Raw genomic sequence first — 27,843 nt, 5'->3', positions numbered from 1 at the left:
AGAGCTTTGGACCGCCTTCCTCTTTCTTTCCCTGCCCCCTCCCACTCTGGGGGAGGAGGCTTAACCTCCCTATACAAAGGGTGTTTTGGTTTAGTTTTTTCCGGAGGGAAGTTCCTCAGCTCGCGCACCCAGAGCCTGTCAGCCCCGGGAGAGCGAGGTCAGCACCGGTGTCAACTTGTCCCCAGCTGCGGGCAGAGAGCCCCGACCCCTCCTTCCCGGCCGGGGCGCAGCCCGGCGCAGCGCCACGCGCGCTCACACTACAAGACCGTCCTTGACCTGCTGCAGCCCCTGGGCGCAGTCGGCCGGCTCGGCGCTCTTGACCTTGACGTAGACCGGGGAGGGGCCCGCTTCGCAGGCGGGGGCGGCGGCGGCGGCGCGGGGCACCAGGGCCACGTCCTCGGGGCCCCCGCAGGGCGGAGGCGCGTACTTGCGGCGCAGGGAGCGGCTGACGTTCTGCGTCGGGTACCCCAGGAGGTGGGTGACGCGGCTGCCGCGCCCGCTGGCCTTGCACCCCGGCGCCTCGGCGTCCACTCTGGAAAACAACAGGCGGGCGCGTGAGCGGGCTCCTCCGCGGCGCGGCGTTGGCACGGCCTGGGCAGAGCTGGGGGCTCTTGGAACCTCTGGTCTCCCGCGCCTCCCTCCGTCTTCCCTGGCCGCCTCCTCCTCCTCCTCCTTCCTCTCTCTCTCTCTCTCTCTCTCTCTCTCTCTCTCTCTCTCTCTCTCTCTCTCTCTCTCTCTCTCTCTCTCTCTCCCTCCCTCACTCTCTCTCTCTCTCCCTCTCTCCCTCTCCCTCCACACCTCTTCTCCTCTCTGCACCTTCCCGAGCCGGCGATCCTGGGGGGATCCACCCTCCCAGTGCCCCACGCGTGTCCGCACGGCCCGCGCCCACGGCCAGCAGCCCCAAGCTGGTGTCCCGTAGGGAGGGATCTCAGATCTGTTTCCTCTGTCCTGATTTCCCATCTCTCCCTCCATCCCCAAGGCATTGCAGTCGTTAGCGCTGCTAGTCTTGTTCTATTTTTATTTCTACTTTGTTTCTAATGTTAAGTTATCCGCACTATTCGTCTTACGAACTCTTCTTAAATAAGCATGTCGGAGTTGTCACCGGCGCGTAGGAGGAAAAGGAGAAGAAATTGAAAAGGGTGGGGGGAGAGCCTGCCCTCCAGGAGCTTACAGTCTAGACCAGACTGGCAGTGGGGTGCAAAGACAGGAGGAGGAGATGGAGGGCAGGGGAGCAGAAGACTGGGAAGAGAAAAGGGGGAGAGACAGAAAAGCCATGCGGCGAGTGGCAGGTCGACATGCTGAGGTCCCAGCACTCCGTGGCGATGGCGAGCAGGTTTGGGGTGAAGAGGGGTCCCAGCCGGCCGGTGGCAGGCAGGGGTGAAGAGGGCAGGGCGCCGGTCCCCTCGGCACAGCAGCATGCATCATGCATCAGGTTTTACCTGATCTCACTAGCCAGGTCACCACAGGGCCCTCCGCCGACCCCGCCGCCGTTGCCGTAGCCAAAGGCACCGCGGGCGCCGCCGGCGCCGCTGCCCCCGCAGCAGCAGCAGATGAGCCCCCAGATGCCCATCGCCAGGCACGCCAGCATGAGCAAGGAGCCCAGCACAGAGCCGATGATCATGCCTACACGGTGGGAGTCTGTGGAGAGAAAGGGCGGAGGGTCAGACCAGGGTCTGTGGGAGAGAGAGGGGGGGAATACCCCTGGAGGACGGAGGGGGGGGGGCGGGGGAGAGGGTCTACACTCCCAGTGTGGGAAGTTTGGGGAGGTTGGGAGCTGATTCTTTATGTCTACATGTAGCCTCTTGCTGTCCTAGGCAGAGGCTCCAGAGGCTGGAAAGACAGTGCTGGCTGAGGCTCCAAACTAGAGTCCAGGGACCCCAGACCAACCCAAGCATCAGGGACCCTTAGGGCCACTACACCTACCTGACACCTTCACCTCCACCACACAAACGCTGTAGCCCACATGGTTGGCCACGGTGCACTGGTACAGCCCATTGTCCTCTGCAGAGATATCCTTCAACACCAGGTCCCCGTTAAAGCCTGAGATTGAAGAACAATTAGACGGTTCTCCTGAGTTCTGGGAAGGTTGGTCTCTGAGCGCCCCACCACCCTTGTAAGCCCTGGGTGGGGAGTTGGGCACTGCTTTTAGGAAAGGAATGGCTTAGACACACATGCACATCCACTTTACTTTTAACTGAGCCACCTTCCCCTGCTGAGTGGAAGACACCTGGAAAGACCTCTGCCCTAGCAAAAAGAAACACCATTCATTCATTCATTCAATCATTCTCTGACCTCTGGGAAATACGTCCCTTTCAGAAGGGACCAGAAGGGACCTTCTCTGAATGCACCAGATTCCCTATTTGTCCAGTGAGGACTGGGTTAAACCAGGGGACTTAAAAAGTTCCTTCTCACTATATTGTTCCTTAATCATGGATATCATTCCACTGCTCTATGCTAAGAGCCTTGTATACCTTGTCACATTTCAGATTTACCTGTCCCTGAAAGGTAGTTATTCATCTTCTCTTTTCATAAGTCACAGAAATATTAAGCTGTTTGCTGAGATTTGTAGCTAGCTTTGAGTCCTGGTCAGGATTCAAGCCCAGCTCTATCTCAGATCGTGTTCATTAACCAGGCTATTTCTGACTGACTCCCTGCTTTTACGTTCTCTTCTTCCCATAGTGGAAGCTTCTGGATGAGAGGAGCAGTCTCTCACAAATGTTCCAGGCTTGCTTGGAGGCCACTGTTTAGCTAGGGGAGCCTCAAGCACTCTGGAGTTCCTGTTTATTCCCACTCTGCCCTCTAGGACTTCTTTACCTTGGTTGATGGAGCTGTGGAAAGATTCCTGGTAGGAGAGCTCAGAGTGGAAGCTGTGCTGGGAATGGTAAGACCCAGCTCGGTAGGGGTGACTGTGGCCACTGATCTTGGCCCACTTGTATGAGAGGGGTTGGGAACCCCCGCTGGCAAAGCATTTTAGCACCACATCATTGCCCTTTGCCATGTGGCCTTCAGTCCAGCACATGGGTACCGCAGGACGTGCTGCAAAGAGACAGACAATTGTGAGCCAAGATCCAGCTAGGAGGCAGAGCCAGGTTCATCATGGCCAGTCTCCCTTTGGCTTTGAAGACTGGGAGAAGGGGAGGGAGCCCATTGAACACTGATCCTACCTTGTACAGTGACAATGACCTTCCGGGTGGCCATGGTGGTCTTCTTCACCCGGCACTCGTAAGTGGCTGTGTCAGATACCTGTAGGTTCATGAGGTTTATGGACGCATCATACTGGCTGGGGTCTGAGGCTGCAAAACGGACCCTCTGCTGCAGATGGGGAAGGTTGCCATGATTGATTCTCTTGTCTTGGTAACTAAGGAACTGTGAAGAAGAGAGAAAACATGGTGAGACAGGCAGAGCCCAAGAGGGGCTCTGTGGACTGGCTGTTTGGGTAATATATTGAACATTTCTGAAACTCAGGTTTTTGGGGGGTTTTTTTCAGCTGAAAAATAGGAATAACAATGCCTGCTTTTCAGATTTCATACAGGATAGGTGAAAGCTGATGAAAGCAAGCACTTTGGAAATTGTCAGGGCAGGGACCACGCCTCGCCTTCCCCTGGGAGTGGGTGGGAGGAGGTGGACTGACTGGCTGGCCCGAGTCCCAGTTGCACAGCTCTTATCCCTGTTGCCCCATTCCCCAAGAGGCTTTGGAGGAAGTCCCGGTTTCACCTCCTTCTCCCTCAGGATGTTGGCGACCCACCAGGTAGTCATCACTGAGTCTAACAAAGGGAGAGTTCTGTGCCCAGTACTTACTACATTCTCTCGATGTGAGGGGTCTGAATTGACCTGCATCCACTCAATGTCTAGCCCATTGGGGCCATAATCCTCAGGATCCAGGATGTAGGGACAGCCCAGCCTCACGTTATCACCTTCTGCGAGGTACAAGACCTCCTGGCCATCCCCGTTGATCCGCACAGCAGACAGCAGTGCTGAGGAAGGGTAGGACAGGGAAGGTGAGAGGAGCAGAGCCAGAGTAACCAGCCTCAGCCTGGCCAGGCTGCTGCTTCTGTCAGGGCTACCCAGAACTCAGGAGGGCTTCCAAAGGGAGGAGAGGAAGGAGGGGCTTTCTGTGTGTGTGTGTGTGTGTGTGTGTGTGTGTGTGTGTGTGTGTGTGTAAACTGCAATAGGCATGTCTCTGCAGACACTTGCTAAGCTTGTTTATTCATTGGCAGAGCCTGTTCATACACACGACTCATGTATATATTCCAGCACTGCATAGGTGTCATCTGAGTACTATTTGCATATACAGAGCTGTTATGCATGCTGTGTCTATATATGATTGTATGTTTGCATGTATGTACCCAAATGTGCATTATGTAATTGAGTATTTGTAGATGCAGATATTTATGCATGTAAAGCATTGGCTTATATGCTTGCTCAAATGTAGTCGTGTGTGTGTGTGTGTGTGTGTGTGTGTGTGTGTGTGGTTGTAGATCTTCATGTGGTATTGGGCACTGTGTGCAGTGCATGTAAAGGCTCTAAGTGATGGAACGTGCCCTTGCGTGACAGTGCAGCTGTGACCTGGAACCTGGCTCCGTTCCTGTGTGATAGTGACTGATGGCTTATGCCTGGGGCTGGGACAGCATGTGTCTGTAGGATGAGCCTTGCATGGCAGTGTGGCATTGTAGGCTGTGTGTCCTTTCTCTGGTGTTATTGTGTGGCTGAGGTACAGCCACTCCCACATGCTCACTCCCATTGAGGCCCCTCCTGCCACTGAGTCAGAGGCAGGAGGCCAAGATCTAGAAATCCTTTCCTCCCTACCCTGAAGCCCCAGGCAAGAACCCAACCGGTTAGACCTAGAGAGAGAAAAGCAGGGGGGGGATGTACCCAGGGCCTCACCCTGCCCACTCAGCACCCTGCCTCCCAGCTTCCCGCAGCACTCCCTCCTCCAGGACCCTCGCTCACCTTCTTATCCATCTACCGACTTTCCTTTTAATCCATGTACCCTTAGGAATATCTAAGTCTGCAATCATTCATTTCTGTCCTCTATGGCTCAGGATCTCTTGCATGTTTAGAGAATATCATATACACACACTCACACAGACACACAATTACACTGTCAGAGGCAAAACAAATCAACACAGATACAACTTTATACCGTCTCCCCTTCCTATGCGCACAGACATGGTCAGATCTATACAAATACAGACACATTAGTGCCAAACACAGAATGTATTAATCCAGAAGACACACCCACTGCACACCTACTGCATGCTCCTTTGGTTTCATACACGTTCATTCAAGACCAGACATACCTGCAGAAAAGCCCTGTTTGCCAGGTGTATCCTGCCTCTAGAAAGGCCAGCAAGGGCCCTTTTCACATTCTCAGAACCTTCAGAACCCTGGCTGGGCCATCAACTTTCCCCTCACCCAGCTAAACTACAAAGTACTTGCCCGAGAGCAGAGGCTGGCTGCTGGAGCTCTAACGGGACCTGGAGAAGCCTCCTTCAGCCCCAGGCCAAGAGAATACCAGCTCATTCCTAAGATAAGGATCCGATGCCATCTGCCAGATCCTGGGGCAGCACGGTGCAATCCAGGGATGAGCCAGAGTTCATCTGAGAACAGAGACTCCTCCCTGGGGAAGAGCCCAGACTGGAAGCAGCCTTTTCACACACCATGGAAGTCAACCAGACAAGACCGTGAGTAATTGGAGGAAGGGGCTTGAGAAGGAAGGACAGACTGGAAGAAAAGTGTCTCCACCCTGCACTAGGTTGAGTGTTTTTCTTCAATTGTCCTAGGACAGGGAACCTCGCCCCAGCTTCTCAATCTCCTTAGAAGCTTTCTCAGCCTCCTCCCAAGGGTTCCAGCCTTTTTGCACCTCCTCCCTCTCCTTGAGAAGAGCTATTCCTAGTGTCCCACTGTGACTACTCTTACTATGATACTGAAGAAATACGTCCAGGGAATGTGAGAGAAGAGGGAGGCTGGAGAGAGGGAAGAAAGCCAGGGTGGAAAGAGAGCTACATTGGGAGACTTAGGGAGGTAATAGACACTAGTGGGTTTCTAAGGAAGATAGTGATTGTCCCCGGACAAAATCACCAGGGCTCTCCACCCTCTGGGGAAGGTCACTTCAATAGTAGTAGCTGCTGTCAGCTGGGAAATTTATTCTGAGATTTCAAGCTGCTTCCAAGCAGGAATGTGACAGGTGGAAAGGAAGGGGAAGGAGGAGAGAAAAGACAGCTTGGTACATACATGTACATGGAATCTGTGCTCACACTTGGATACACACTGTACACATGGACATGTGTCAGCTCTCCAAGCACAGCAGGGGGTTCTGCCAGTCCAGTGCTCAGTAATCAGAGAGGGTGCTACAGAGATCCTGCCAGAAACACACACACACACACACACACACACACACACACACACACACACACACACACACCAACAGACGCTAAAATGCCCCCCCTTCCCATGTTCTTCCTCACAGCCTTCATCCTAAATTCAGACCCCTGAAGGGACCCAGAGATCTTTCCAACAATGCCAGACAGAATGGCCCTTGCTGGAACTTGCCCAACCTAGGCATGTAGCTACAGTATCCAAACCTGAGCTCTCCCCTCCAGGAGTATCCCAGAGGGGCAAGGAGACTCTGGGAGTTGCCATCCATCCTTACCTCCCAGGTCTCATCTTGGAGAGGGCACAGCCTGGAACTCTCAAAGCAAAGGGTGCCCAGAGCAGAGGTCTCAAGTCTGGATGGTCACTGGCCATGTTGGAAGCAATACCCTGTAGACTCAGCCTTTTCAAAGCAAGCAGTTCTTCTGCCCAGGCTCTAGCTTGGGAAAGTGGCCCTCCCAAGGAGAACAGTACTTAGAAAGTCTGATGGAAATTGATCCTAAGGAAGCTCCTCCTTAGCCCCCACCCAAAGCTGCTGCTCACCTGACTCCTACCCCACCTCCAGCTCCGATAGGTAACTCAGAGCAAGCCCTGTCTCCATTTCCAGCCTGGGCCATAACACGCAGGGATCTGCAGATATGTGTGAGCCCCAGAGGCTCTCAGACACCATGAAGATCCACTCAAAGACCTCCACACAGAGATGCTGCTCAAATCCTTCAGGTTCAGGCTGTCCTGGCAGTATCCAAACCAAAATAGTGGTAGGGTGAGGATGGGCAGACCCTGCTAGGGCCTCTCAGATAGCCTTGGAGGCTCCTCTCTGAGCCCTTGCTGAACCTTTCTTCTGCCCATCTAGCCTCATGCTGGGCCTCCCGGCCTACTGCCCAGCCCCATACCTGGGCTCAGGCACACGAGTAGAAGGTGGAATGCTCCTCGAACTCCCATGTCTCTAGGCTCGATGTATCCTCCGCCTGAGCTGGGTTCCCGTGGGATGGTGATGGTGGGTGTAAGGGGCAGGAGGAGGGAGGGGGAGCTGAGGGCCCAGACACTGCCCGGGGTGGCAGGAAGGTGCAGTGAGTGCCCAGCTGGGGAGCAACCGGAGTTATTTCTATGGGAGGGAGGGGGCCTGGTCCCCGCCTTGGGGAGGAGCCCCAGTAGCCCTAATTAGCGGGGTGACAGGATAGCCTACCCAGGCATTACCCAGCCCTCACCCAAGCTCTTCCCTGTCCCAAGAGTGGTGCAGGGCGGCCAGCGGGACTTATAATTAGGCACCTGTTAAACTTCCACTTCCTCCTGGCCACATCCTCAGGGTGACAACAGTCGCCCCATTTTACAGCGTCCACTTTACAGCGTCCAGGGAGCTCCCCTCACCACTCATTTGCTGCCTCCTTCCCTGGGGGAAGGGGGAAAGAGGAAGGAGAAGCCAGGCTTGGGGAAGAAGGGTGGTCAGGACTTGAAGAGTTAACACTGACCGGATTGGGACCTGGCATGTCCCTCAAGTGCAGGGATTCAGCGAGCACCTCTGACCCTCTGAGGACCCATCCACATTAGCTATGTAAAAGTGACCCCGGGGAGGGGAGCCCTTCCCCATGCCAATCCTGGAAAGAGGAAAGGCTCAGGTGGATGAAAGCCATCCAGGAATACCCCAGCCTGCCTTGAGGCCCTCTGGCCCTTCAGAGGGAGTAGTGCTCTGAGCTGAAAGAGGGAGGGAATGAGTGTATTCAGGAACACAATCTTCCCCTGTGACTGTGCTCCCACTCCTGACTGACACAGGGTGGTTCCCAGGTGCCAGGGCTCCAGGGACCCCTTTCCCCAACACATAGATCTAAACTACTTCAGTGAGGCCTGCAGCAGAGGGACCAGTGTGTGTGTGTGTGTGTGTGTGTGTGTGTGTGTGTGTGTGTGTGTGCGTGTGCGCGCGCGCATAGACAAGGGGAGTGGAAGGAGTGAGTGGGGTTGTCTTTAATGAAGGAACAGGACCAGGGGGATCATGTGTTACAAACCCATCACAGGTGGGAAGGAAGGCTGAGCCTTTCTCTGTGTGCTTTTTTGGGGGATTTCTTTGTTTTCCAGATTCTATGCCCAGGAAGAGTCAATAGGCCTTGACGGGTGAATGCAGGCCCTAGTGTTAAATGGATCCTTAGGTTTCTAGACAACAGAAAGAGAAAAAGGAAGGCCAATCCTTGGTGACTGTGCAGGTGCGGGGAGGGGGTGCTGTCCCCCGCAGGCAGGTCATAAGGGACCCTGTTTAAACAGCTTGACGCCCTCAAAGGAGCCAAGAGCCCCCTCTCACTCACTCTGACATGGGGTCAGGTAGGCCAGAGAAGGAAGAGTCTTAGGAAGAGTTATGGAGCTCATGGATGCTGCCAGGACTCACTCTTCTGGAAAGAATAAGACAGAACAATAAGGAAGCACAAAGAAAGAGTCCATGCACCTGTGTTCTAAACTCCTCTACCCTACTAACAATAACAGGGTATTCCAGGACCCACGAGATGTACACAGTAAATATCCTATTTCCTTATTTATTTTGAGGTTTATGGGATTGTCCTGTGCCCTCTGGAGAATGGGATCATTATCCCCATTTTACAGTTGGGGAAACAGAGGCCAGTAGAAATAAGGGTTTGGCTCAGTTGCTGCTACTGGCTAAATGAAGAATAACTAAGCATCCTGACTCTCAGCCCAGAGTGGTTCGAGAAAAGGGCTTAGGGACACCATGAGCTAATAGATTCATTTGTAAGAAGGAAGCATGGAAGGTCAGTGGGGGGAGGGGGGTGGAAAATCAGGACAGCTAGGAAAAGAGACTGAAAGGAGAAGGGTTGTAAATCCATTTAACTACAGGTACAGGATAGAATGGAGTCAATTGAGTTCTGGATTTGAACTAATACCAATGTTGGGGTAGGTTAGTAAAAATCTGAATGAAGTTGAAGCCAGATTTGACGTTGGGATTTGCATGAAGGTTGGCATTAGGATTAGAATTACAGCTAGCACCGAGGCTAGTGGCTATGTCTAAGATTTGTGTAACAAAAAATAAGACATTAGTTTCATTTACAGATATGTTTTGGAATGCAACTAAGGCTAAATCAGAGGCTGAGCTAAAATTGATTTAGGATTAGTAACAATTAGGTTAGAATTGAGTTTGGGATTTGAGGTAGAATTGGCTGTGGTTGAGGTTAAAATATGTGTTAAAAACAGAGCAGGGGATTCATGTCAATCAAAAATGAGATTTCATTTATGATATAGAAAGATGTCACCCTGTACTTGCTAAATCCAGGTTTGGCTAGCATATTCAACCCATACCTCTGAAAGAATACCAATGGAATATACTCTAGGATTTGGGGGAGGGATCCAAATGTGTATGAGCTCACGTGAAGGGTATGAAGCAGCTTAATCCCATAACAAATGAAACTTGTGAAGTCCTACTCCACCATCAAAGCTCACAGCTTGGTCAAGCTCTAAGAAAGCCATTTGGGGAGGGGATGCAAGAAGCTATTAGCAATGAGAGAGGGTGCTGACATCAAACTGAACCATGAGCTGATTGAAGCCCATCAGAAGGAGTCTTACCAGGGAGGAGGTCTGGTTGTACAGTCTAGGAGATGGAAGGCAAGGGAGAATGAGAACCTACATGTATTTAGAAGAACAGCTGATTGGGGCAGGGGGGCGGGGGGGGGGTGGGGCGAGAGGGAATCCATGGGAACTTCTCAAATCCTAGAAAAGCAGAGCACCATCATCAATCCCTCTTGACCTACTGAGAACTAATTGTCACCTCCTTGCAATTTGGAGCCTATAAAAGAAATTGTCATCCTTCCTTCCATATGCCCTGAGCCCTGTGGGGGTTTGAGGTGGTGGTGATGGGGTGAGAGTGCCAGGCATAGTTCAGCCCATAGAGCCCTCCCTTTGGGACTGGTCCACAGCCATGTCTCCTCCTGGGCCTCAGTCTCAGCAGAAGAGAGACTGACAGGCTCACTGCTGGACATCCCATTTCCCTCCCTACCCACTTCCTTTTCGCATCTTATAAAGGTCCAACATGATCTCAGCCACTGGTGGACTTCTCTCTGGGCCAAGAGCGAGAAGCAGAGAAAGAGTGGAGGACAAAAAAAAAGATGTGAGGGAATGGAAAGGGAGATAATATAGGGATAACAAGACTAAGCGACAGAGACCAAGACTGTCAGAAAATATACATGCAAATGGCCCATCAGAGAAGTTCAGAGAGAGAGAAGACTGATGCTATAATCTGGAAGCAATGTATAAATCTCTGAAAGAAGCCTTCACTTTTCCCTGAAAAATTCATCACTTCCCAGAGGAGAGTGCTCCCTCTTTTGTGCATTATCGAGGGAAGAATGATCCCAGTTGGGGTAGTATTTGCTTCTATTCTAAGTCAAAAACAGATTCAAGACAGGCCCAGTAAAGACAAAGAGGAGGAAAGAGGCAGGACAAGGACCTAAAGAGGCAGGACAAGGACCCAAAGAAACCCACAACCAACTTCTGAGACAAGGTGCAACCTAATCTCAGAGCCTTTTCAGGAAGGACAAGCAGAGGTCTCGGACACCTACTCTTCCCTCCAAAGCCCACTTTGCAGCAACCACACAGCTTTATAGTCCTACCATCTCTGCCTGTGCCCATTCCAGCCCTTTCTCCAGGCTCCCTAGCTTCCTGGGCTCAAGCTCTCATTTCCTCTGCCTTGGCCCAAGACTGGTATTTGAATCTGACCCTTTTTCAACACCTCCAGTTCACATCTAGCCCCTCAAGTCCCTCAGGGACTTTCATGCCCTTTCATCCCTTTCGTGCCCAGAGCTCACCCCCAAACACCTAGGGAGGGGCTACGCTTCAGAGAACCTCTGAGGAGAGTCTGAGAACAGAAGTTATAAGCTACTATGGAGATACAGCATCAGGTAAGTTAGAGAGGTAAGGAGCTGGTATGGTTGCTGTCTCTCCGTGAGCCTTCAGCAAATGTTTAGGATGAAGGACTCTGAGTGAGGCCGTGGCTTACAAACTGTGAAATCCTGATGACAAACTAAAAGACGTATTGAGAGATTTTGAGGATAAAAGGTGTCTTCAGCTCACAGAGATCAAACCACACTGAACAGGATTTTCATCCTTCCATGATTGGCTGGGCTTTGTGCTAGACCCTGGGGAAACAGCAATGGAAAAGACTCAGTCTGTCCTTCCATAATGTCCCCATCTGATGGGGGATACAAACAAGAAAAGGGGCACCTCGCCCATCAGGGACCAACCTGGTAGAAATGATGTTTAAACAGAGATCTGAAAGGTAACTAATGATGTGCCAGAGGAAGGATGGGGGATACCCAAGAGGGATGTTTCAGTGCATGGGAAATAAGCCAGGGCCCTGCCAGACAAGATTGAGAAGAGTGAAGCCAGGAGTGACAAGCCATGATTAGTTTTGGATGAAGGTGAGAGATCCTTGAGAAATGAACCTTAGGGACCTTCTACCCAAACCCCCAGAGTACCTTACTGGGATCAGAGCCAGTCCCTCAGGATGGATTTGGCAGCTAAGATTGATAGGCCTGGACTGTGCATGTGGAGATTGGAGACTGTGATGAATTAATCCACGTCGTGAGACTTTGGCTTTAGAATTTATAGAAATAAAATTTTCCTTTGCTTTGCCAAGTCAAGGTTCCCCCTTGACTCCTAAGGTGGTCCTAGGCTGGTCTTGCCCCCTGTGAGCTGCCAGAAACATGTGAAGCCAGGAGGCCTCAGAGGGGAAGCCAATGTTTTCTGGTTCAGAGCTTTCCCCAACTAAGCCCAACCTGACTGGCCTTCATTTGGCCCTCCCTGTTTGTTTCCTGTTGCCTGGATACCAAGATGAAGGACTGAGCAGGGGAAGGTGGTGCCAGAGTGGGTGGGACTCAGAGGAAACATGCTCTGCCCTCTGCCCAGGCTGGCTGGGAGGTAGAGGGAAGTGTTAACTGGCAGGGGAGCAATAAGCCCAGCCCAAGTTTCCTCCCTCTAACATGGGCTCCCTGAAATACTCAGGAGAACCCTGAGTTTCCAGAACTACAGGCACTTCTGCATATAGCTGGGGTAGGAAATACATGAAGAGGGTTCCATCATGTAAAAAGAGCCTGAACTTCTTTTGGGGTTTTCATATGATCCCAAAGAACAGAAGTAGGACTATGCATAGACATACAGGAAGACACAATGGACACACACACACACACACACACACACACACACACACACACACACACACACACACACACACACACACACACACACACACACACACACACACACACACACACACACACACACACACACACACACACACACACACACAGTGGTCCTGGGGCTTGAACTCAAGACCTGGGTGCTGACCCTGAGCTCTTTTGGTCAAGGCTAATGTCGTACCACCAAAACCACTTTCACTTTTCTGGTGGCTAATTGGAGATAAGAGTCTCATGGACTTTCATGCCAGGGTTGCTTTGAACCACTATCCTCAGATCTCAGCCTCCTGAGTAGCTAGGATTATAGGCATGAGCTACCAGTACTGGCTAATTGACTCAATATTAAGAACTTTCTGAGCACTAGGGCTGATCAAAAATGACCAGGTTCATTTATAAAGCGATGAGTGCTCTGATAGTAAGGGTCTGCAAACTCAGACTGTCCAGCTACTTAGCTAGTTTACTGGCTCCACCTTAGGAGGAAGAGGAGTCTCAGAGGATCAGCTGATTAGTACTGAGGAGATTTCATTAGCTAAAGGTCTTCGAGGTGTCTTCCAGTCTTGAGGTTCTATGGTTTGGTGCTCACCCCCACTAGCCTAGAGACAATCTTTTCATTGGAACCATGGAGAAAATCTCTCTCTCTCTCTAGTTTCTTTCAGACCTCAGGCTCTCCACTCTCTGCTCTCCACCCCTTCCATCTCCTTGATTCCTCTTGCCGGTGGCTAAGGTCATCTCAAGCCTCAACCCAATTCTTGTCTCAACCTCAGAGCCACCAAAGGGCGCTGAGGCGATGGCTACCCTTTTCCCCTTTTCCTCTTTTCCTAGGAGGATGTGGACAAGACATGCAGAAAGAGATGTGGAGGTTGCACCTTAAGAGGCATATGGGGGGCTGGGAAGGTGGCTCAGTGGTAGAGCGCTTGCCTTGCATGCATGAGGCCCTGGGTTCAATTCCTCCGCACCACGTAAGCAAAAAGAAAAAAGCCGGAAGTGGCGCTGTGGCTCAAGTGGTAGAGCGCTAGCCTTGAGCTGAAGAGCTGAGGGACAGTGCCCAGGCCCAGAGTTCAGGCCCCCTGACCAGACCCAAATAAATAAATAAATAAAGAGGCATATGGCATCTGGAAGAAACAGAAGCCATGGGCATGAAGACAGGGAAGTTTGAGCTACCTATTGAAGACCAGTCAAATCAAGAATCATCGTAGATTGCTGGAAATGTGGATTTCCAGGCAACATTGTCATGGTTTCCTAGGGAGCATCACAGTGCGTAGAACAGGAGATAGGCCACCCTGGACAGCAGCCTTAGCTGGGAAGAGCTCTCTGGTCTTCAGCAGGCTGTCTCCTTTTCCATGGCTCTCAGCTCAGGACCCCAGGTTTTTCAGAAGTCATGGTTAGGAAGGGTGACCGCTAGGAACTCTGTCTTAATCCCCAACAATCTTTGTACTCAGACTTCTTGTCTGAACCTATAGCGTCTCCTCTCTACTGTCACCTCAACAGCTGCCACCCCTTTTTACCCCCCAAAGCTTTGTGTGGCTTTGAACTCTCACAACCCCTTTCATCTCACCTGTTCCAAATGCTTTTACTGAGACCAATTAATGTCCAGCTGTGACCCAAGTCACTGATCAGGGTTCTGAGTCTTTTGGGGCCACTGGAGGACATCCCAGAACCCCACTGAGTCAGGGACCGCCTGGCTCAGCCACCAGGACTGGCTGCTGAGTCATGACCCACTGGAGCAGCTTCAATGGCAGGTGCAAGGTTCAGAGACAGCCCCCAAGCCGCAGCAGGTGAAGGAGCAGGGCACAGAGCCAGCTGGAAGCTGAGGCGCACGTGCCTGGGAAGCAGCGCCCAAGTGCTCTGAGGCAGAGGGTGAGGAAGGACCTAGCTATTGGCTTTTCCAGGCTGGACTAGCCCAGTCTGACATTCCAAAGACTAAAAAGACCTCAAAGGCACAAGACAAGCTTCTAGAAAGTCCTCAGAAGCTCAGATATACCTTTCTGTGTAGGATAATGTAAAGAAAAAAAAAGAGACATAAAGGAATATGTAATCCATGTAAGTCAATACTAGTGTGAACACCTAAAAATAAATACATCTTTGGCCAGATGCCGGTTTCTCGGGCCTTTAATCCTAGCTACTCAGGAGCCTGAAATCTAAGGATCACAGTTCAAAGCCAAGCCAGGCAGAAAAGCCCATGAGTTTCCTATCTCTAAGAAACTACCAAAAAGCCTGAAGTGGACTTGTGGCTTAAGTGGTAGAGTGCTAGCCTTGAGCAAAAAAAGCTCAGGGACAGTGCCCAGGCCCTGAGTTCAAGCCCTAGCACGCGCGCACACACACACACATACATAAATGCATCTTTATACCAACAAAGAGTGCACCCAAAGCACCTTCTCCTTAATCTCTAGGTTTGCAGCCTCCCAGACATCCCAATGCTGACCCAGATGTGATTCTCACAGTGTTTCCTTCTTGAAACCTCCTTGGCAGAACTCCCCACCTGCCCATACACACCCAAGGGCTAACCTCAAGCAGGGAGGCTGAGCCTGGTCACTTCTGGTTCCTGAGCCTGGGGACTACAGAGTTCTGAATGTCACACGCAGGCTCCACCCCCACTCAGCAGCCCGCACTCACACAGCCTCCTGCTGGCTTGGTCACCACTGATCCCCACTTAAGCCAGAGGACTTCTGCTGGGAAAGAGAGGGGTTAGAGGGTTTATAAAAGATTTCCACAATCCAGGCTTTTATCTGGCTAGCCTAAGACCTCTGACAGCTCTCAGGAGTGCCCCATTTTTAGGAACTAGGTTCCCGCTGACAAGTCAGGCTGGTTCTAGAAGCCATGAAAACCTGGGCAATGTACTTAGAAGTCCTGAGAGAAGAAATTAGTGAGATTGCATAGGGCAGCCCTGGACAGATCTCTGCAGTTCCCTCCCCAAACCATCTTTTGCTTGGTCAGAGATTGCTGCAGTCTCCCCTTCTCCAAGTCAGAATTTTATTCCTATATTCTATAACTGTCTTGCATTTAAGCTCTATCCAAAGAGTCTCACTTTTGAGGCTTGGGATCTAAAGCCCTACAGGCTGGCAGGGCAGCAGCAGCTTCAATCAGATGACAACCTTGACTTCAGTCTGTGAACTTGGTCCGTTTTTATATACATGGGCTTAGGAGTTGGGAGTATGGAAGCCCCTTCTTCCCTAGCTTGCATTCCACGGGGGTCCAGCCTTGAGTGGATGATTTAGGTCAAATTTCACAAGGCTCTTTCTGACTTGGGCTCTGGCTCCAGCTGGGAAAGTAGGTCCTATGAAAGAGATCAGCTTTCCTAGGGAGTAGGGCTGTGGCGGTCAGGGGTAGTGAGTAGGGATGGTTACAAAGTCTTACTCTCCAATAGCTAGTGGTGCTGTGGAGAGGGCACCTGAGGCAGTTGCTCAGACCTGAGGAAGAGGAAGCACAGGAAGCAGCTTGCTGACTCTCCCTGGGCCCCTTGAAAAGAGGACTCTTGCCCCAGGCCCTTGTAACCTGGCATCGTAAACATTCAGGACGCGCCCAGAGCCGCCCTCTCCTCTGGTGCAGGATGCACGGGGGAAGACAAGGCTGGGCATTAGATATAAGAAATGGAGTGAGCTCCTAGGAGTAGCAGAGATAGGAGAGGCGTCGCAGTGGTGGCTGCTGGAAAAAGGCCCTTTCCCTCCCAAGAGGTACTGAAAGAGAGAAGTGGCTCCATTATTAGATACTAGCACTCCTGCCAAGACGTGAGGCTTATAGCCAGGGACTTCCAGAAGAGCTGGACCCATTCTAAAGGTACCAGAAATTTGGAGGAGGGGTGGAGAACCAGGAGAACAAATCAGAGGCTCTCAGGATTTGGAAGTGAGTCTGTAGCAGTTTCAGAGTGCCGAGAGGGTGTCTGGCACATGGCAGGCACTCAGTAAGTACCTGAGTCAGTGAATGAATAAATAAAGAGTAGATTGGGACTAAAGTGAGGAGTGAGCACAGACAGAAATGGCATTGGGAAGCCCCACTTAGGGAAGGGAGGAGGGCTGAGGAGGGCTGTGCCGTGTGAGGCAAGGGCAGCAATGCTTGGGCGAGGAGCCCTCGTGGAGAGGAGGAATCTACTCGTGTTAGAATACTACCTGGGGTTGAAGGGGCTCTGACAGGAAAGGGCTGGAAAAGGATCAATGTTCCCAGATTCATGCACTGTTCACTCACAGATAAGGTCTGGATCATGGATGTGAGCTTAGAAAGAGCTCTTAGACCTGGAACTTCTTACCCAGCTCTGCCCAGCCCAGCCCCATGGCCAGCCCTCCTAGAGCAAGTATAAAAACAAGAGTATGCTGTAGTTGATGACCTGTGGGCATCACAGAAAGGCCAGTTGACCCCAGTTTAGGGGGAATAATCATGTGGGGGGCCCCCTCCCATTCCATCACCCTGGGCATCACACAGCCTACACGTGAGTTTCCAATTTCCCTTTGCCTTCAGTGGCAGGCAAGAAAGCCAGGCTCTTCCTTAGAGAAGTAGAACATATTTAATCCATAACTTTGAAATGTCTAGGTTTGCAGCAATTGTGAACCACGAGATACTGGACAGAACCTGTCCTCCAAAAAGACCACAGAGGCTCATCATTTCACAGAGGTGAATGCCGGGATGTTAGCCTTGCGCTCCGCTTCCACGCAGTACTTCTCAGGAAGGCCCGTGGCTCTGTGGGGGAAACATGGGACAGGTATAAGCAAGGTGATGGGCCTAAGTAGAAGTATGAAGAAGTAGGTCCTGGGCTTCTAGAACCTGGGGACCTGTGCCCACAATCTACCCACCCACGCCCAAAGGTCCCTGCACACTGCCAAGGAGCTCTCAGAAAAACCAAGAAGCCTGAGCCCAAGAATCTTCTGCTAGAGGGTCCCTAAAGAGTGTGAGATTTGTGTGTCAGAGCATCTCTGCCATGGCTTGTCATCCCTGAATCCACACTTAGAAATAAGCATGTTGTAAAACTGTCATGCCATCACTTTGGAGAAGGGAAGAAGAATGGAGAGGAAAAGACTTCAGGGTACCTCAGGTCTTCAAGCTTTTTCTTCTTGATATCCTCAATGCGTTCACGCCGTTTCTGGGCCTCTTCTTTGAGACGCCGGCCCTCTTCAAAGGTGGCAATGCGGTTTTGCACTTGCTTCTGCTGATTCTCACGCACCTGGCGCCGGAGCTCATTGGCATGCTGCAGGCGCTCTGTAGCCCTTTTCTCCTCCTCCAGCCGCTCCTTCTCAATCTGTTCTCTCTGAGCTCTGGAGGAGACACACAGGCGTGGAATGGGCTAGGCTGCTCCGGAGATCACAGCCCTCTTATTCTGCAGCTCGGGAATCAGCCCAGAGTCTCCCAGACCCCAGCCATGTTCTGTGGCTCAGGGATCAGCTCAATGTGGCCACCATGTTTGCTCCCTCCACCCCTTTGCCAGAACCAGCTTTGTGTCCTGGGCATGCTTAGAAGGGCCCTAGCCTTGGTTTAATGCTCTGTCATGGTATTGAAATTCTTCATAATTTTTTAATAAGAACTTCCACAGTCTGATTTTACACTGGGCTCTGCAAATTATGTAGCAGTATTTACAGCCACAGTTCACCCACTGGGAGCTGTTGTTCATACTCTTTCTTCATAACAATGCATAACTTCCCTCAGCTTCTTTTAAAACATATTCCTTTTTCCCCCTTACTTCTGTCCTGCCTTCCTTCCTCTCTTCTTTCCTTCCTTCCCTCTCTGATGATAATAGCATTAACAAAACCAAGCAAGGAGGAGAGAGCAAAATCTGTAATGCTTTCTTTACCTTGGCTGCTAGAAAGAAGAAGAGAATTCAGTGGGATATCTCTTAGTTTGCTATTGATCATCTCTAAATTCTCTAAATTCTCTAAATTCCTCTTCTGTAAGAATGCTTCATGGACTCTGACACTGAGGGAAAAAAAACCACTAATGACAACCAGATAGGCTCTGAAAATTCAAATGAAATATATTCACAGCTGGACATGGTGGCTCACATCCATAATCCTAGCTACTCGGGAGGCTGAAATCAGGACTGCTGTTTGAAGCGTGTCTAGGAATAAGCTCCTTATATTCATATCAACCACTAAAAAGCTGAGCACCATGTTGCCTGCCTGTCATCCTAACTATTCCCTAAGTAAAATAGGAGGATCATAGTCCAGAGGCTGGCCTAAGCAAAAACTGAAAGCTTACTGGAAAAAAAAAATCACAAAAGCAGAAAGGACCAGGGCATGGCTCATGTTGTAGAGTGCCTGTTAACAAAAGAAAAACCCTGAGTTCAAACCCAATACCACCAAAAAAAAGAAAGAGGAGAAATAAATTTGCATCTCAAAACAAATGCAGAGGCCATCTTGAACTAACATCTAATTTTCTTCTCAATATAATCAAGAATGAAAACAAGATATTAAAATCGGCTTGAGGAGGGATCACTTAACTGTTTTTCTCCAATAGGCTCAGCAAAAATCCCCAAAACGTTGTTTTATATATTCATTTTCCTCTTGTTATCTTTCAAGATTCCCCATACAGAGGAAATACTCCCAACCCCCAGCAGTTGTTTTCCCCATACACATATCCCTGAAAACTCCTGTACAGAGACTTCCCCATGTGGGAAGAGAACTGCTGACCTCCCCTCTGTGTGCCTGAAAACACCAAGTGTCAGACACGTGTGACAGCAAGAACCCTGTTCTGCATTAATACCATTTTTACTTCGCACTCTTCTGAGCTAAGGTGTGAGGGTGGAAAAGGGGTACATGTATGTGTCACTGCAGAACCCCCAGGCAGCTGAAAATCCAGATAGGGAAGAGGCTGCTCATTGCCCAGAGCTAGGGCAGTGAGCATGGCATCTGGCTGCATAGTAGAATTGGCTAGATTTGAAAGATACTGATATATGGGCCTTACCCTAGAACATTTAAATTAAAATCTATGGGGGTGGAGGGACATGAGTATTTTTCAAAATGCCCTAAGTATGTCTACGAACCACTTGGGAGGGTAGACTGGATATCTCTGCTTAGTAAGGGTGAGAGTCCAAGGAATCCATCTGCCCAGATGCAAGAAGTCTAAATGTAGGCCATATTGGATGGCATGCTTTTGAAGTAGGAAACTTTGGATGGCTCACTATGGCAGAGACACTCTTAGAGTGCAGACTTCCATCACAGAGGTCACGTGGCTTGGAGACACTGGGTCTCAATACTAAGGCCAAACTTCTCCAAAGGGCTTTAATAACTGGCTAGTGTGTATGCTTTAGGCAAACAAAGCAAAGCAGAAACAAATGGGTCAGCAGCAAAAGTAGGACTTTAATTTCATTCCATTAATATTTATTAGTGCCTGCTAAAGGCATGCATATGTCCAAGGGCACAGAGGCCAGGAAGAAGAGGGGACACATCTAGAAGCTAATCTAGAGCCTCAGGGCAGGCTGTTTGGGCGTATTTAGGAAGCTTCTTTCTTTACCAGCTATCCAGTGAACACAGAACAACCCTGAGGGTAGAGAAAGCGACCAGAGCCAAAAGGTATCACAGCCTGGGGAACAGGCTGGGGGCCCTAAGCCAATAAAAGATCAGGAATCTGGGTCTGGCAAAAGGCAGAGGTTCTTACAGGTCTTTTCTGCCTTTGCTAAGCATAGGGACATCCTGGTGGCAAGCCATTTCACTGACAGAGTTCCAAGAGGAAAGACTTACAGCACAGATACCCAATGAGCTGGACTCTGGTATTCAATGCCACTCATCTGAGTATAAATTCTATAATTTCACATTCCCAAAATTTTGTTTGGTTTGTTTCCTTTTGTGGAAAAAAAAAATTCTGATCTTACAAAAGCTGTACCCAGAGCAAGAAGGGAGATTGACTAGGCCTAATCCTAGCAGATCTGACAGGTAGAGAATAGAACAGAGAAGGGAAGCCAAGGGGACCCCTGCCTAGGACTGCTTTGGGGGAAAGCTCAGAACAGGGAGCAATGTGGGCAATTAGCTTAGGCAGTGGAATTACCATTGAGCCAAAAGAGAGAACAGAAGATAAAGAGCTGCCAAACAGGAAAGATGGATGAATCTAAGTGAGGGCCATCCAAATATAAATCTCTTAACATCTTCCCTAAGCAAGAGCAGTGCTTATCCATCTCTAATGTCCTCCATGGTATCCAGCACAGAGCCCTGACCACAGATGTTCAAATGTATTTGTCAAGACAGTGGCAAAGCCCCTCTTCGAGTCCTGTTCTGATGGAATGATCCTCAGTGACTGAAGCTCTTCTGTCTCTCCTAAGTCTCTGTTGCTGCAACTGCATCTCTAATTTGTAGGAAGGGGAGCAGGAGGAACCAGATTTATACCTTTATTTACATTTAGATTGGTCTAGGATAAAAACCCTCCATAATCCCTAATTCCTTAGACACTTCCCAGATTCTATTTTCCAATTCTCTAATCAGCTCAAGTGGCTTAGAAATATCTCGGTCGTTCATCTAGTGAGAATCACTTCACTGACATGGTCAAGATGAATGCACATCCATCCATTCAAGTGCCAGAAAATTTCTCTCGGTCTAATATGGACCATCCTTGCTCCAAACGCCCTCCACTCTATGGCAGACAGGGAAAGGAAGCTCAGGTTCCCAGGCCCCTCCTACCGAAGAATCCTCTCGAACTCATCCCGGTCTCGTTGCACCTGGACTGCTAGAGTGTGTTCCTTGAAGGCCACCTGTTCGAGCCGGGTCTTCCGCAGATCCTCTTCTGTTTCTATCCTTTTCTGTGCATTTTCTTTTTCCTTTCTGCGCCACTCCCGGTCTGCCACCTCCTGATTGCGCTTGGCACGCAAGGCATCCTGGGTAATAGGGGTCACCCTGCAACCTCAGTGTACAGACTAGTTATCTATAGCAAGACACCTACTTATAGATTTTACTTGCTCTGTTTTGAAAAGCACCATAGATTTCTCTAGGCAGCAAAATCTGCTAGGAAAGAATAAATGGACTCTTGATGGAAACTTTTGGGTCAGAAGATACCCTGAGGGGTCACCTTGTCCTTCTACCCTTCTCTCTGCAATTCTTTCCCTGCTTCTCAAACACCTCCAGGCACTCCTGCAATTGCTTCTAATTTTAAAAACTGCTAATGATGGAGATGCCAGTTTCCTCTGGTGACATATTTCATTGGTCAGTTAAGGTTGGAAGTTGTTCTTTATATAGCAGCCAGGAAAGTTTCTCTTGACCCTAAGCACCAAATGTTATTCCTTCATAACTGCCATAGGCTTTGGGAACAGGCCCACACTGTCATCCTCAGACAACTGAAGGCTGTTACACATTTGCCACCCTCTCTTCTATACCTCACCCTGGAGGCCACTTTGCAGTCCATCAAAGGAATTGCTAAGGGAGCTGGAGAGGCAGGGAGAAACTGGGAGGAAGAAGTGGGTACCTGTTCTGCCTGGTAGTCCTGGGCCTTCTCCTGCATGGCCCTGAGGCGGGCAATCTCTTTCTCTTTCTCCTTCCGGATTTTCTCCTGCTCAGCCTCAAATTCTGCTTCTCGAGCCTGCCGGGAAGAAAATTCCTCATAGAATAGTTGTTGTCTTCCTAGCAGCAACACAATCTCTGTAACAAACACACTGTGCAACATCCCTCCCTCCCACTTCCCAATTCCTTTCTTTTTGCTCTTCTTATTGTTTTTTGTCTTATTTACAATCTTCCAATAGTGGTAACAAAGGGGTTTCAATCTGACACGTCTATTCATGTGTCCAACACTTCCATTTTTTAAAGATAAGCAAAAGAAACATAAAATCTAGCATTTGTAAAAAGCTGCATTCTCTACAAAAGATTCTCACATACATTATTACCCAGAGTGCTCCCACAGCATCTTACAAGACAGATATTATAGATGAGGAAAATGATTTGAACACAAGACTCCTGAGAGCAGCTTTCCTGCTCCTTCTACACTTCCGAAAACTTTGAGTTGCAAGGGTGCATTGCCAAGTAACTCCTATGGCTCTTGCCTTCCTTGTAAAGTGTAGCAGGCAGAGGTTATCTCATTAGTCCCTGGGCAAATAGCCAACCATGCTTTGGGCAATACCACAGTGGTTAACAGATACCTGAAGAATGAACCATTAAAATTAGTTCACTTACCACCTCTCTGAAAGAACAGACATATCCCTAATGCTTCCTAACCACTCTTTCCCAAGTGGACAAGTAAACACAGGCTGATTGGAAATTCAAACTTCCCAGAAAGAACTTCGATTAGTGCTCACTGATATATAGTCATGTGTTACATAGTGATGACAGTAGCTTTTTGTTGTTGGTAGTGGTGGTCATGGGGCTTGAACTCTGGGCCTGGGCAATGTCCCTGAGCTCTTCAGCTCAAGATGAGTGCTCTACACCTATGCCACAGCTTACCACTTCCAGTTTTCTGGTGGTTAATTGGAGATAAGAGTTCTGACAGACTTCCCTGTCCAGGCTGGCTCTGACCTGCGATCCTCAGCTCTCAGCCTCCTGAGTAGCTAGGATTACAGGTGTGAGCCACCAGCACACAGATGAGGACAGTATCTTATACACATAAGATACTGATCTCTAGGATTATATTGCCTAGTTAACATTATAGAAATTTTTGGTGTTATGTTTAACAATGAAAAATCACCCAATGATGTATTTCTCAGAATGTATCCCATCATTAGGTGACGTAAGACTGTATAAGACTGTACTTTGATACTTCCACAGGGGACTGGGGGTGGGGGCGGGGGGTAGAGGTGCCCAAATGTATTATCTCTTTGCAAGTCTTGAGGCTTTCCCAGCTCTACCTGGCCAGTGCCCTTTCATGGATGAATACAAGATGAAGTTCATCCTGCTAAGAAATCTATTGTGACTCTTCATCATTCCACCCTTCTTGTTCTGCTGCAAATCCAGGGCTCTCAGTGGTCCAGCTTCACCCTACCCTCCTCAATTTATATCATGACCACCACAGACTGCTGCACCCAGAAAACTTCTGTGTAATTACCTATTATGACCATCACCCAGTTGGTGAAACACCTGGGTGAATTTCCATATGAAATACATTATATTACTCTAGGCATCCAGCTTTGTCTGGCACTGGACACACACTGAAGAATTCTATGTGCTTTTAGTCAGTCAATGACTATTTTGTGTGGTTGTTGAAAAGGTTCATTAATAAAACACACTGGCCTAGGCCCAGTCTAAATGTGCAGTGAAGGCCAGTTATACAGCTGCTACTAGATATGAGCCAGCTGTGACCCCAATCTTATATTGTCACTCTATTGCCTGCTCATCCCTGAAATCCAAAAGTCAAAGCTAAAACTAAAGCCAATAACTGAACTTTGCTTTTGTTTTCTGTCATCTGTATTCAGCATGAAAAGGTATGCTAAATATGCCTATATATATTATAACTACACAATCCTTCCCTTTCATTAGCAAGCCCCACTGCAGAGAAATGGAGAGAAGTATGGCGTGTTTACTGTCACAGCCAGAACTTCGAAATTTACAAGGGAGACAAGACTGACACATGAAGAAATTATTTTCCTGTCACTTTGAGTACATCTTCCCACTTTTACATAGACACATGTTGACTCTAATCATACAAGGAGCCGTTCTTTGCCCTCCACTCTCCACCCCCCACCCAACTCGACTCAGCTCTGCCTCCAAATGAGCACATGTATTTAAGCTCCATCCATCCATAACTGCAAACTGCTCTCTGCTCTACCGCACATTTGTTCTTGTCTGATTTACAGAGAGAGAGGAGGAGAAGGAGACTTGATTTTTCTGACTCTTCACATTCTTTGTTTGCTACTCAATTATAGGAGTTTTTACAGGAAATTTAAGGGACAGCTGACTCGTGATTACAGAAATATCCCAGCCATAAGGAATCCATAGAAACCCCACACTTGGTCATGTGCTGGTGGCTCACCCCTGTAATCCTAGCTATTTGGAAGGCTGAGATCTGAGGAATGCAGTTTGAAAAGAGTTCCGGCAGAAAAGCCCATGAGACACCTCCAATTAACCAGCAAAGAGTTGAAAGTTATACTGTGACTCAAGAAGGAGAGTATGAGCCTTGAAGTGAAAAAGTCAAGTGTGAGGTCCTGAGTTCAAACCCCAGTACTAGCACACACAAAAAGTCATTTTTGCCAACTGTTTTTCTTTCTCTTCCTTCCTGCATATGATGTTCATGAAGCTGCTAATGAAGATAATAGCACATTAATTTGGGGTTCTTCCTGGGCTACTGCCTACTAATAAATGAACAGCCTGGCCAAAAGGAAGAGAATAAGAAGTCAAGCTCTCTAACTAAGGACATTGCAGCATGTAGCTGGCAATGTAGCATTGGAATTTTCTCAGTGCCCAGGCCTATCTCTCTTACAGACATGCCATTCCTAGCCAGAGGATCCAGGCATAAGTAACCAGGTCCTTACCATCTTCTTCTTGGTAAACTCCATCACCATCTGGTCTGCCAACCTTTCCTGAGCCATTCGCTCTTCTTTCTGTCTCTGGTTTTCCTCGTTGATGCGCTTGATCTCAGCCTGCATCTTTAGTTTTTCCTGGCGCCTTCGTTCCATGTCCTGAAGGCAAAATGAAAAGAACCTCGGTATCAAAGGAGATGAGATCAACAGCTACTGGACACTGAGACAGAGAGTCACAAATGGAAGCAAGGGGATTAACACACTGCATGCAGTCCAGCTGCCACTACTCGCCTTGATAAAGCTGTTCTTTCAATGGTAGTCAATGACTCTGCCACCAAATGGACTCATTCCAGTCTTCATCCAATTCAACTCTGTGGCCTTTCCTGTTGCTGCTGATCATTATGCACTTCAGAAGTAGATGCTTTTTTTTTCTCTCTTGGTTGTGGGGCTTCAACTCTGGGCCTGGGCACTGTTTCCTGAGCTCTTCAGCTCAAGGCTAGTGCTCTACCACTTGAGCCATAGCGCCACTTCCGATTTTCTAGTGGTTTATTGGAGATAAACATCTCATGGACTTTCCTGCCCAAGCTGGCTTTGAACCATGATCCTCAAATCTCAGCCTCCTGAGTAGCTAGGATTACAGGCGTGAGCCACCAGTGCCCAGCTAGATGCTCTTAAAATGATACTCAGTGTCTCCCTCATGCTGTGCTAAGTCCTAGAACTGTGGGTTTTTTAGGTACTGCCATCCGCCTGCCTTCATTTCCTTCCTACTGAATTTCAGACTTTCAATCTGTATTCATTATAATTAAGAAAGAAACAGGCATGGGCTGGGGTTATGGATCAGTAGTAGGGCACTTGTCTAGCATGCACAAGGTCCTGAGTTTAAGTCCTACCACTACAAGAATAATAAAATAACCATTGTCCTAATTGAGTACTTTCCATTCATTGAGCACTTTGAATAGGCTTTCTCTAATACTTTAGACCTATTCAGGACAAACTGAGGCCCAATATATAAGTGACTTTCCCAAAGCTATACAGGGCCCAAACTTTGAACCTGCTTGTTCTTTCTCTGGAAATCTTTCTCAATTTTCTCCAATTCTAAGTTTTCTGAACTTAGGTGATGCTGTGTCTCTTGAGAAGTGACCTTGGAGTATACTCATTTCATAGGAAATCCTATCCCTGCTGGAGGACAGGAACCTGTGTCCCATTCTCTCTTTCCCCTAAATGCATGTAGCTCAATGTGAGAACGAAAGCAAGTAAGCCCAGCAAGAGGCTAAATGAGAACCAAAGTGAGTGAAATGAGAGGGAGGAAAGTTTTACACAGGGAGAAACCTGTGTCTCTGAGCAAGGGAGTGAACCTTTGTGATCCTGAGTGACAAGATCCATTAGAAGGAAGGAGTCCCTGATTTTATCAGTCCCAGTCTCCCAAATCTCCCAATGATCAAACCACTTCAGAGGCTAGGCACATTCTCAGATCACAATGCTGGGGGGTGGGAGGGTACTTAAGAATCTTAGGCCTTGTTTAGTCCTATTGACCTCAAAGCTAAAGAAACTACTGACCCCTGATTGGGAGCATATGTCTAATCATGTATTATTTGCTTAATCTTCCACCTATTTTTTTCTAGCTTGGTTTTTTTTTTGTGTGTTTGTCGCTTTGGTTTGCAATACTGAGGATTAGACTCAAGACTTATACATGCAAGGCAAGTACTCTGTGACTTGAGGTATGACCCAGTCCTTTGTTGCTGTTGTTGTTTTGTTTGTTTGTTGTCGGGGTGGGGCTTGAACTCTGGGCTTGGGTGCTATCCCTGCGCTCTTCAGCTCAAGGCAAGCGTTCTACCGCTTGAGCCACAGCACCACTTCCGGTTTTCTGGTGGTTAATTGAAGATAAGAGTCTCACAGACTTTTCTGCCCTGGCTGGCTTTGAACTATGATCCTCAAATCTCAGCCTCCTCAGTAGCTAGGATTACAGGCATGAGCCACCAGTGCCCAGCTCAGTCCTTTGTTTTTAATTAATTCTTTTTTATTTGTTGTGGCAGTACTGAGGTTTGAACGCTGGGCCTTGTACTTGTTAAGCAGCCACTCTGCCACTTAAGCCATACCTCAGTCCTTTTGTTAATTATGTTTTAGATAAGGTTTTATTTTTGTTGTAAGGCCAGTCTCAGATGGATCTCCTCCTAACTATGACTCCTGTATTGCTGGGATCACACACACACACACACACACACACACACACACACACACACCATATATAGCTGTATTTTGTTTTTCAGATAAGGTCTGAATTTTTGCCCAGGCCAGTTTCAAATTCTTGGCTTTCCTGCCTCCACCTCCCAAGTAGCTAGGATTACAGACATGTACCACCATGCCCAGTTTGGTTTTGTTGTTTTGGTTGGTTCATTTGATTTCCAAGGAACTGAAGGACTTTTGCTGTCTTTAAAGCCCTTCAAAGCAACCCAGAGAAACTCCCTTTTCTCTTCTTCATCTTTGATAACATGGTAGGAAGAGCTGTCTTAAGATGACATGCAGCGGGACTGGGAAGGTGGCTCAGTGGTAGAGCGCTTGACTTGCATGCTCGAGGCCCTGGGTTCGATTCCTCAGCACCACATAAGCAAAAAGAAAAAAGCCAGAAGTGGTGCTGTGGCTCAAGTGGTAGAGTGCTAGCCTTGAGCTGAAGAGCTGAGGGACAGCGCCCAGGCCCAGAGTTCAAGCCCCATAACCGGACTCCCCCCCCCCCAAAAAAAAAGATGACATGCAGCACTAAGACTGGGAAGGTGCTGTGTTCTCCCTAAACTTGCCTAGTAACTTCCTGCAGACTCTAGGGAGTGGCAGACGGGATGGTGGCACACACCAGATTAATGGTGTTGACTCACCGACTCCAGGAGCTTCTCAGAAGCCCCCTACTCCCCACAACCTAGTTGGTTTTTCACTCTCTGTTTCTCATCCCCTTCCCTT

General features: G+C 48.9%; 2 protein-coding genes across 2 annotated transcripts in view; both read right to left on the bottom strand.

Moving 5' to 3' along the window:
- Positions 1-189: 189 nt before the first annotated feature.
- On the bottom strand, positions 190-7,314 carry Vsig8 (V-set and immunoglobulin domain containing 8). Its single transcript, XM_070000048.1, has 7 exons — positions 7,266-7,314; positions 3,799-3,974; positions 3,165-3,366; positions 2,815-3,036; positions 1,924-2,040; positions 1,440-1,638; positions 190-532 (listed from the first exon to the last, which is right to left on the bottom strand). The coding sequence occupies exons 1-7, from the start codon at positions 7,312-7,314 to the stop codon at positions 253-255; spliced, it is 1,245 nt and encodes a 414-aa protein (XP_069856149.1). The 3' UTR covers positions 190-252.
- Positions 7,315-17,045: 9,731 nt separating this feature from the next.
- The window catches only part of Cfap45 (cilia and flagella associated protein 45), a 29,453-nt gene continuing 18,655 nt past the window's right edge, over positions 17,046-27,843 (bottom strand). The window contains exons 8-12 of the mRNA XM_070000047.1: positions 24,907-25,053; positions 21,918-22,031; positions 21,140-21,333; positions 17,567-17,791; positions 17,046-17,219 (exon numbers count right to left, since the gene is read on the bottom strand). Coding sequence (XP_069856148.1) covers positions 17,141-17,219; positions 17,567-17,791; positions 21,140-21,333; positions 21,918-22,031; positions 24,907-25,053 — 759 coding nt within the window. The 3' untranslated portion in view covers positions 17,046-17,140. The remainder of the gene's footprint in view (positions 17,220-17,566; positions 17,792-21,139; positions 21,334-21,917; positions 22,032-24,906; positions 25,054-27,843) is intronic.

This window comes from Dipodomys merriami, unplaced genomic scaffold, assembly GCF_024711535.1.
Source record: "Dipodomys merriami isolate MVZ:Mamm:240054 unplaced genomic scaffold, mDipMer1.0.p SCAF_56, whole genome shotgun sequence".
Lineage (NCBI taxonomy): Eukaryota > Metazoa > Chordata > Mammalia > Rodentia > Heteromyidae > Dipodomys > Dipodomys merriami.
Note: the sequence above shows the minus strand (reverse complement) of the source record. Positions and strands in the feature narration are given on the sequence as shown.

What these genes read in the sequence shown, in the direction of transcription:
- Vsig8 (XM_070000048.1), bottom strand. Translation starts at nt 7,314, where the DNA reads ATGGGAGTTCGAGGAGCATTCCACCTTCTACTCGTGTGCCTGAGCCCA. An exon ending in ACTCGTGTGCCTGAGCCCAG is followed by an intron (nt 3,975 to 7,265) that starts GTATGGGGCTGG and finishes ACCCTTCCTCAG; the next exon opens with CACTGCTGTCTGCTGTGCGG. An exon ending in GGTGGAGGTGAAGGTGTCAG is followed by an intron (nt 1,639 to 1,923) that starts GTAGGTGTAGTG and finishes TTCTCTCCACAG; the next exon opens with ACTCCCACCGTGTAGGCATG.